We start from the raw sequence: 10,335 nt of genomic DNA, 5'->3' as shown, positions 1-10,335 counted from the left end.
GGCAACAACCTGGGTTTGTATTCCAGGGGACCTGGGTTTGAATCTTGCTTTCGGCAAGTGACTTGAACTTCTAAACAACATTTTCTTCCATCACTGTAAAAATGTAAATACAAATAGCTGTGCTATGGGGTGGTAAGGGAGATCATCAGTATCAAAACCTCATAGATGCACCCGGCTGGTGTGGCTCAGTGGTTCAATGGTGACCTATGAACCAGGGAGTCACGGTGTGATTCCTGGTCAGGGCACTGCCCAGGTCGTAGGCTCGATCCCAGTAGGGGGTGTGCAGGAGGCAGCTGATCGATGATTCTCATCATTGATGTTTCTATCTCTCTCTCCCTCCCTCTCCTTTCCTCTCTAAAATCAATAAAAATATATTAAAACAAAAACAAAAAAACCTCACTAATTCATTAGTTTCCAAGGAAATGTCCGTTTCTTCCCTTTAAACTCCTGAGAGAGAGAGTAGAGGGGTTTGTCCCCAGCCCTCAGAGCTGTGTGACCTACTCCCATCACCACTTCTTGGCGCCCCAGTACCCCCACTAGGAGAGGAAGATGGGTAGTTTAGACCAGTGGTTTTTCAAAACAATATCTCTATTGCCCCCTCTCCCGAGTGCCACCCAAAATAAAAGTGCAGCCGTGCTGTTATGCATTTGAGGAGGAATCAGAGTGGTTAAGAATCAGAGATATCAGGGTCTGAGTGCCTGCTCCACCGTCGACACACTGTGTCACTTTAGGAAAGTTAACTAATTGACCTGAGTCTTAGTTTGAATGTCTGTAAAATGGAGTGTCTCAGTTTCCATGTCTATAAAATGGGTTGTATTGAGGAAGGAATTAATATATTTCAAGTGCTTCCAACAGAGCCTGGGAACATAGTAAGTGTTTAATCAAATTGGTTTTCACTGCCCTGGTTGGTATGGCTCAGTTCATTGTAGTCTTGGAGTATCATCTCACGTACCAGAAGAGAGAGAGAGAGAGAGAGAGAGAGAGAGAGAGAGAGAGATCACTTGGTTGATCGGTTGCCTCCTGCAGGGGCCCCTACCTGGGGCTGGGGAACCTACAACTGAGGTACGTACCCTTGACCAGCCCCTTGACCGGGAATCAAACCCACGACCCTTCTGTCCTTGGCTGAGCCTCTAATTATTGAGCCAAAACAGCCAGGGCGCCTTTTATTATTCCTTTCAGTCCGCAGGCTGACGCTCTATCCACTGAGCCAAACCGGTTTCGGCTATAGCTGTTTCTTAAACAGCTTTTAACCAGTCCTCATTTTTGTTCCCTTCCCCTCTCATGTCTCGTTCCCTTCCAGAGGCCCTCCGGAGCCCTGGGAGGCTCTTCAGATCATATTGATCCTCACATTCCCCATGGCCAACTTGGGTCTCCGCTCTCTTGGATGTGCCAAGCCAGTTACCACTGGGCCATTTGCTTCCCACCTTCCAGAATGTAACGGTGCTTTCCTCTTTCCATCATCCCGTCTTTGTGGGTTTGAATCTTTTCAAAATGGTCTTTCATGCCTTTTCACAAAAAAATTCTTTATTGAAGTTTTAGCAGGATTTCAGGAGGGAATCCAATTAGGTAGGTTCAATTCACTATCTTTTACTGGAAGACTTTATTACTATTACTACTTTTGGAATAGATAATACCTGTACAGGTTACAAATTTCTAAACGTATGAAAGAGTGCACATAAGAAATATATAAATCCCTTTCCCACCCATGCCCTGAAGTTAGTCTTTCTTTCTTTCTTTCTTTCTTTCTTTCTTTCTTTCTTTCTTTCTTTCTTTCTTTCTTCTTTCTTTCTTTTTTTCTTTCTTTCTTTCTCACTCTAATCCTCACCCAAGGATATTTTTCCATTGATTTTTAGAGAGAGTGGAAGAGAGAGGGAAAGATAGAAATATCTATGTGAGAGAACACATGGATTGGTTGCCTCCTGCATGAGCCCTGACCAGGCCCTGGGCCCTGGAGGAGCCTGCAACCGAGGTACGTGCCCTTGACTGGAATCGAATCTGAAACCCTTTGGTCCACAGGCTGACGTTCTAGCCACTGAGCCAAACCAGCTAGTGCACCCTGAAGTTTCTATTATCAGTTTCTTGTATAAAAATAGCCATTTGAGGGCCGGGTATATACCTAATAAGATGAATCATCAATCTTTAGAGTAAGAGAACCAGCTTTGAAAATATCTGTCAAAGACAGGTCCCTGGCCTTGTGGGGCTTCTTGTCTCTGCAGGGCAGCAGACGTGTTAACAAGGAACAAGGATAGTCACATCCCTTTAAAAGTTTCTTATTCTCTTAGGGTTCTAAGTCGTTTCACTGTGTGTTAATAGCAGGTGTTTCTCACAGAAGTAGGACAGGGCTCCTTAATACTCTATCCATTTTTCAAAGGAGAAAAGTGAGACTCAGAGAAGAGAGGTGACCGCCCAAAGTCACCAGAAAATAGGTTGGGGGACCGAGATTCGGAAAGCAGGTATCAGAAGGCAGCCTTGTGCAAAGCTCACCAAGATTGGAAGGTCGAGTTTCCCAGAGTGGTTCTGCTTTGCAATTAATTTCTTAAAAATGGACTCTGGGCCCCACCCCACCCTTACTGAATTAGCATCTCTTAAGCACCAATTCAGAAATTTTCCTTTTTAAGAAGCTTTCCCAGCCCTGGCCGGTTTGGCTCAGTGGATAGAGCATTGTCTGTGGACTGGGGGTCCTGGGTTCGATTCCAGCCAGGGGCACATGCCCAGGTTGCAGGCTAGATCCCCCCAGTGGGGGGCGTGCAGGAGGCAGCCAATCGGTGATTCTCTCTCATCATTGATGTTTCTATCTCTGTCTCTCTCCCTTCCTCTCTGAAATCAATTAAAAAAATATATATATAAAGAAGTTTTCCCACTGATCTCAGGGGCATTAAAGTTTAAGACTTGATGTGCAGAAAGAATGCTCTGGAATCCAGAGCAGGAAGCAAACAAGGAGGCTTCATGGAGAAGGTGGCATATGAGTTTGTCTATATAGGCAGGGTGAGCTTTAGACACATGGAGAGGGTACAGAAGAGGGGGCCATAGCAGGCTTTAGGGAAGATTCAAGCTTGGGCCTTTCACTGTCCTTTCGTTTTTGTCATCATCTTTGTCCCCCTCATGATCCTTTCCATCTTCCTGTAAAATTATATATATATATAATAATTGATTTCAGAGAGGAAGGGAGAGGGAGAGGGAGAGAAACATTAATGATGAAAGAGAGAATCATTGATCAGCTGCCTCCTGCACACCCCTCACCAGGTACCAAGCCCGCATGTGCCCTGACCAGGAATGGAACCGTGACCTCCATGTCCATAGGCCCACGCTTATCACTATGCCTCCGGCCAGGTTCCATCTTCCTCTTTAGCCTCCTTCCCCAACTTCAACAGAAGTAGAATCTTCTCTCTGGGAGCAGGAAGGTGGCGCCCACGCAGAGGTGGATTAGCGTGTGAAGGACACACAGAGGCAGAGTGGACAAGGGCACTCAGTCTCGGTCAGGAAGGGACAAAGATGGATAAACAGGAATAGGACACAAGGTCGCTCACAGATGGACAGGGAAGGACAGGTACAGAACCATGGGCATCTAAAGGGCACACACAAGGCCAGATGAACGTCAGGCACAGACAGAGCCGATCTGGAGGACATGTGCAGAGGGGGAGGTGGGAGTCACGGCAGACAGCGATGGCGCAGGTGATGCCCCAGATTTGTGGGGGGCTGAGATGCAGGGGCTCCTTTGGGCCGAGGGGAAGGGAGTAGCCTTAGACACCGGCTCTGACATCTTTCTGTCTCGCGGGCTGCTGCAGAGGGAGCCAGTCCCCCAGGCTGCAAGGGCTAGGTTTGCTCCGGGATGTGCAGCTTCGTCAAGAGGAGGGGGGCCACCTCCTCCCTCTTATGTCACATGTATTTCAGCTCTCAGATGTTTATTGTTAAGCTTGAAAGCTCGCCTCTTTCTAGCTCGCAGACCAATTTCCTACAGGTCTCTCGGGCCCTGTCTCTTTTTGGGGTGTTTGATTCCAACTCCGGTTTCAGCCGACTGGGGAACTTCACTTTATTTCCGTAGCACTCTCTCTTTAAGCTATTCTCCTCTGGCCCCTAATCCGCCACCTTCCCAGACTCCCTCTCATTCCCGACATCACTTGCAGTTTCGACGAGCACTACAACTCCCATAAACCTTAGCGCTCAAGAGGCGACCCTAGGGAACTTCAAGAACCGAAAGGCTCTCCTGTCTGCCTCCGTGATTACCGCGGTGACCGACGGGGCTGGTAGTCACCCAGGAATTGTCGGGCGACATCACCCCTCAAAAAAACCTACTCATCCCAGAAGACCTCGCGCCAGAGGCGGGTGGACCATCTGTCTTTCGGCGCAACCCTTAATCCTCCCTCGGACTCCAACTCCCGCCGGGCCTTGCACCGAGTTCCCTGCGGCGGAGAATGGGGCTATGTCCAAAGCTTTCTGGGAGTTGTAGTTCGTATGTTAGAGAGGGAAGGAGGGGGCGGAGTGACGCGGCGGCCATTAGCTGTGTGTAGTTGCCCGGGACTGGGAGCCTAAGTGAAGAGGGAAGTCTTATTCGGTGGAAATCCGCTGTGGCGATGGGCTACTGCCGGGGCTAGCCCTCGAGTACGGAGAAGGTGGACTTTACGGTTCCCCGCCCCGCCAAGTGGCGGGGCCCACTAGGCCTCCGGGCATCCCCGGTCTCAAGTAGGCCTAGTCTGCCGGCAAGGGCGCCCCCAAAAGCGGAGGCGCCATGTCGCTGGTTGCTTACGCCAGCAGCGATGAAAGTGAGCCGGATGAAGCGGAGCCGGAGGAGGAGGCGGCGGCACCCACATCTGGGCCGACTTTAGGGGGCTTGTTCGCGTCTCTCCCCGCACCCAAGGGTCCGGCCCTGCTGCCTCCGCCCCCTCAGATGCTAGCCCCCGCCTTCCCCCCTCCGCTGTTGCTGCCCCCACCCGGCGGAGACCCCCGGCTCCAGCCCCCTCCCCCCTTGCCCTTCGGCCTGGGAGGCTTCCCCCCACCTCCAGGCGTGAGCCCGGCTGAAGCTGCGGGAGTCGGGGAGGGGCTGGGATTGGGGCTGCCCCCGGCCCTGGGCCCTGGCCTCAGCCTGCCCCCCCCTATCGGCGGTGCCGGGCCCCCCCTGAGGCTTCCCAAGCCAAAGAAGAGAACGGAGCCCGTGAAGATTGCGGCGCCGGAGCTGCATAAGGGGGATGTGAGTATCCGAGGAGGGCACCCCTACATCCATCGGGTGTGGGCATGGGCACAGCTGTAGGCAGGACTCCCTCCGATGAACGCTTCCATCGACTCCAGGCCACTGGCTTCCTAGTACAGCGCGATGAATTGAGCTGAAGGTTGCCAGCCTCGGGGAGTGAAGGGGTTGGTGCATGCCGCTTCTCGAGGCTGGACCCGCCTGCAGAAGGTCGCACCCCATCACTTGGGCCTGAGACCCAGGCTCAGGCCTCGGGACACCTGGCTCTGCTCCCTCTTGTTGCATCCTCTACCTCGGGCCAGGGTTTTTGCTCTGTTTTGTTTTCCCTCTTATGCTGAGAGCAGCATAACATCTGGGACCTGGGAAGTGACAGGAGTTAGGATTCTTGAAGCCCTTAGGCTGAACTCGAGACTAACCTCTCCCTTTGCCGCGGGACTTACAAGCATCAGGGTCTGAAGGAAAAGGGTAGGGATCCTGGATTCTATTTCTGAGGGGAGTTAGGGAAGAAATGGAGTATTTGTTGAGTTCAGATCGTTCGGCAGGCCTTGACCCTTCCTTCAAGTATGACAGAACTCGGGTTCTTACAGTTGAGAAACAGGTGTTGAGCGTGTAAGATCGTACCTGGTGGAGGGCAGAGGGGGTCTGTCTGAACCCCAGGTCCGGGACTCAGTTTCACCATTCGGGTATTGCCAAGCTTAGGTGAGTTAGGATGCTTGGGGACTATTTCTAGAAGAGGCAGCCAAGCTTATATTTTCTGTTTATTAGAGCAGAAAACTAGAAGGCCTTTTCTGGAATACTTTGGGGATCGGGGCAGGTAGTGTTTTATATGTGTGTGTGTTTATTGATCTCAGAGAGAGGAAGGGAGAGGGAGAGACAGATAGAAACAGCGAGAGAGAAGCATCCATCGGCTGCCTCCTTCACATCCCCGACCGGAGACCAAGCCCGAAACCCTGGTATGTGCCCTGACCAGTCATGGAGCTGGTGCGTGGGTTGATGCTTGACCATTGAGCCACACCAGCCGGGATGGGCAGGTCGTGTTTTAGAGTTATCCTGAGTTCCTTCCTTTCTTTCTCTTCTGAGAAGTTAACTGGTCAGTCCCTGGCTTACCTTCAGGAACCCCCCAAGAGAAGCTTCTTGCTCTTTTCTTACCGCTTTCCTTCAGACTTCCAACACTGCCTGGGCGCCGTTTCCGTTCTTAGTGCTTCCTGGTCCCTGGGTTTCTTCCCCAGGAATCCTAATGTTCTCTCCCTCACCTCTTTCAGTTCTTAGCTTAAAAGACATGTTTTCTGCCCTAGCCGGTTTGGCTCAGTGGATAGAGCATCGGCCTGCAGACTGAAGAGTCCCGGGTTCGATTCTGGCCAAGGCCACATGCCCAGGTGGCGGGCTCTGTCTCTGAAATCAATAGAAATATATTTTTTAAAAAAGACGTTTTCAGTGAGGACTTCCTAGACTACCTATTTAAATTGCAACTTTCTATCACCCACTCTTCCCCACCCCTTTGTTTTATTTTTCTCTCTAGCACTTACCACCTCCTAACATACTATCTACTTTTTTTTAAATTGTTTTATTGCTTAAAGTATTACAAAGAGTATTACATATGTCTCCTTTTTTCCCCCCCTGCCTAACATACTATCTACTTTTTTTGTTTGTTTGTTTTTTAGAGAGGAAGGGAGAGGGAAAGAGAGATAGAAACATCAATGATGAGAGAGAATCTTTGATCAGCTGCCTCCTGCACGCCCCACACTGGGGATCGAGCCTGCAGCCTGGGCATGTGCCCTGACTGGGAGTCAAACCGTGACCTCCTGGCTCATAGGTTGACATGCAACCACTGAGCCACGCCGGCCGGGCAGTATACTATCCAGTTTCGTTGCCTCCACAGAGGCATGGCTTATGGTTTATTTTATTCACACTATGTCTCTAGGCAGCGGTTCTCAACCTGTGGGTCTCGACCCCTGAAAACACATCCTGCATATCAGGTATTTACATCACGATTCATAACAGTAGCAAAATTACAGTTAGGAAGTAGCAACGAAAATAATTTTATGGTTGGGGGTCACCACAGCATGAGGAACTGTATTAAAGGGTCGCGGCATTAGGAAGGTTGAGAACCACTGCGAGTGGTTTAAAACAGTGCTTGGCACATAGTGAGTACTACTAAGTATTTTCTGAGTGAATGAACTCAAATAAATATGGATTATTCATGGGAAGGGCAGTTCCAGAATCTCCCTCCCTTCTTGTTCCAAACTTTCTTCCAGATTATTTCCTCCTCCTTTCTCACCTGAGCTGTCATTTTTAAGTCTAGGGTCCAAAAGCCTCTTGTTGCCACACTGACATTTACTTTGACCTTGATTTAACCTGAAACAAAGGAAAGCCCCTGAATAGGACAGAGGAAAATAGGTTCATTTCCTTGGCATTCTCTTTTCTCCCCTCTTCACAGTTCTCTCCCCAGACTGTGCCTTAGCCTCACTGTGGTGTCTGGGGGAAGGGGCACTGAACCAGCTGCCTCCTTCCACAGTGACGTGGAGAGGCTCATTTCCAGGTCTGGGAAGGCAGCAGTAGGGAAGTTGCTGGTGGGGGGTGGGACTACTGAGCCTTCCATTTAGGCTGGCTGACATGGCAGCAAACTCTGAGGACTCCTAACTCTATCCCTTCCTTGTAAGTCTAATTCACTAAGTTTCTGAGGTGAACTGTTTGACATGGATAGTTACAATTAAGTCACATGCTGGCCTTTAGCTGGCTCCGTTTCCCACTTGTTCTGTTCAAGTTATTATTGTTCTCTGAACACATAATTCCTGGGGAAAGAAAGATAGCCTAGGAGTATTCAAGATGATCAGGTGAGGGTGACCTTCGCCTCTGAAATCGTGCCCCCTCCAGGTCTCAGCCCCTCTGGATCTAAGCTTTGTGTCTTACACTGAGTAGGCTCTCAGTACACGTTTAAATAAACGAATTAGGTTTTCTTAAATAATTTCCCTTTAGAGTTGGGTGCTAAAGTAGAAGTAATTAACGCTGAACTTTTATTAATTAAATTAACTCAATATTGAGCTACTTCTCTGCCAGGAGCTAAGAGTATAGCAGTGAACATGGTAGACCCTGCTCAAAAGGAGCTTATGGTCTATTGGAGGAGCCGAACAAGGAAATGGATTTCAGGTCAAGTCAGAGGATAGAGCTGGTGCCATGGGAGCACACTAGTCCAGAGGTTGGGGAGGCTTCCAGAAAGAGGAGATAGCTGAAGAGAGAGAAGACAGATGAGTAGGAGGTAGCCAGAGAAAGAGCGGTGGACTGGGGAGGAGCCCCTCAGGCAGAGGGAATAAAATGTACAGAAGCCTAGAGGGGAGAGAGAATGAAAATGCTGTGGGAGAACCTGAAGGTACAGCAACTGGAGCCCATGGGTGGGCAGGGGAAGTGATGAGAGAAGGTGTTACAGCCCTAGCCAGTTTGGCTTAGTGGATGGAGCGTCAGCCTGGGGACTAAGGTCCCGGGTTCGATTCCAGTCAAGGGCACATGCCTGGGTTGCAGGCTTGATCCCCAGTGGGGGAGTAGGCAGGAGGCAGCCAATCAATGATTATCTCTCATCATTCATGTTTCTCTCTCTTTTCTTCTTCCTTCCCCTCTGAAATATATATATGAAAAAAAGAAGGGGTTACAGAGAGAAAAAGGTTGAGGCCAGATGATAATATGCCTTAGATGCCGTGCAAAGGCCTTTCTATTCTGGGGTAGTGAAGAGCCCTTAAAGGCTGAGCGAGAATTCTCTGATCACAGATGGTGAAAGGCCTGGAGGGAGCAAGACTGTCAGAGACACAGTGTGTGAGATGATGGCCGTCTGGAAAAGGGCGTAGCAGGGCCTGGAAAGAACTGGAGGCTCCAGGTCTGTTTAGAAGGTAGAAGTGATAAGACTAGGGGGTTGATTGGATGTCATGGATCCAGGTGAGGATTCAAGGCTGCCCCCTGCCTTTTGGCCCAGCCCACTGGGAGAGCAGTGATGCCATTTATTTGGGGAATAAAAGCAGAGCAGATTGGGAATTAGTTAGATTTAATTGGTTGCAAGTATCAAAAACCAACTCAAGCTACTTTAAATAGTAAAGCATCAAATGTACTGAGGTACCTCAGAAAGTGCTCGGATCAGGAATTGGGACCCGCACAGCTTCTTGCACATTTGGTTCATTCATCTGCAGACCACTTCCCTCTGCTTCTTATTAGCCTTCGTTGCAGGTGAAAGATGGCCACCACACCTTCTTGTTTTTCATTCCCTTCCTTTTAGTGGTCAGCCAGATTGAACTACAATCTTAGTCCCAATTCTGGTTTTGTGGGAGAGATTGGTTTGATTTCGGTCACTCATCCATTAGCTGCAGTCAGGGGATAGGTTAGTATCATATTCTGTCTCCAGGCGCGTGGCAGAATGATATTGCAGCTTTTGATTTGTCTGAGGAGTTAGGAATGGTCCATGAAGTGGATACTTCGTCCTCTTCTTTTCCCTTCTTACTCTTGCTTCCACCCAAGCTACCTCCAGACGTTGGTCAATTGTTGATGTCATGGGCTTAGAGGATACAGACTTCTAAAATAGAATATAGAAAACCAAACTTAGACTAAAATAGAATATAGAAAACCAAAATTAGACTAAAATAGAATATAGAAAACCAAACTTAGAAGAGTAAGTCTACTGACAGAATGTGCATTCCAAAGCAACCAGGAATTTTAGGCTTATTTGGATTAGTATTACCCATACTTTCAGATTGTTTACTCAGACAGTGGAAAGGTTGAAGCTATGTGATTGATTTTTCACTAATTTTGGTCATTTCTGTTAACCAAATAATTAAGAGTTGACTGCAGTGGTTTAAGCTAAGTTTTAGCTCTGAATAGAAAGGGAATGAGTGCCTCACTAATACTTGTGGGGCACTTGCTTAACATCTGACATTGTGCGAGGCACTTCGTGACTCTGGAAGGTATTCCTAGTTTATAGATGAGGAAATAGAAGTTTAGAGAACAGAGGTGATTTGCCTAAAATCACACAGTTTGGTGGTAGCAGAAGTCATATATGCACCCAGATAGGTTTTGTACTGCCTGTTGAAAAGAGAAGAGCCTTGGGCAGACAGAAATAGGAAAGCAATACAATGAGGAGTGCAAAATGGGAGAGAAAATGATAACCTAACTAAAAT

At 48.7% G+C, this 10,335-nt stretch overlaps 1 protein-coding gene across 1 annotated transcript in view; it reads left to right on the top strand.

Annotated features, from left to right (window-relative positions):
• Positions 1–4,171: 4,171 nt before the first annotated feature.
• The window catches only part of PRCC (papillary renal cell carcinoma (translocation-associated)), a 29,183-nt gene continuing 23,019 nt past the window's right edge, over positions 4,172–10,335 (top strand). Inside the window, exon 1 of the mRNA XM_006097777.3 lies at positions 4,172–5,185. Within this exon, the coding sequence (XP_006097839.1) occupies positions 4,727–5,185 (459 nt within the window). The 5' untranslated portion in view covers positions 4,172–4,726. The remainder of the gene's footprint in view (positions 5,186–10,335) is intronic.

The sequence above is a fragment of the Myotis lucifugus genome, unplaced genomic scaffold (assembly GCF_000147115.1).
Source record: "Myotis lucifugus unplaced genomic scaffold, Myoluc2.0 scaffold_211, whole genome shotgun sequence".
Lineage (NCBI taxonomy): Eukaryota > Metazoa > Chordata > Mammalia > Chiroptera > Vespertilionidae > Myotis > Myotis lucifugus.
This window is presented reverse-complemented; position numbering and strand designations above follow the sequence as displayed.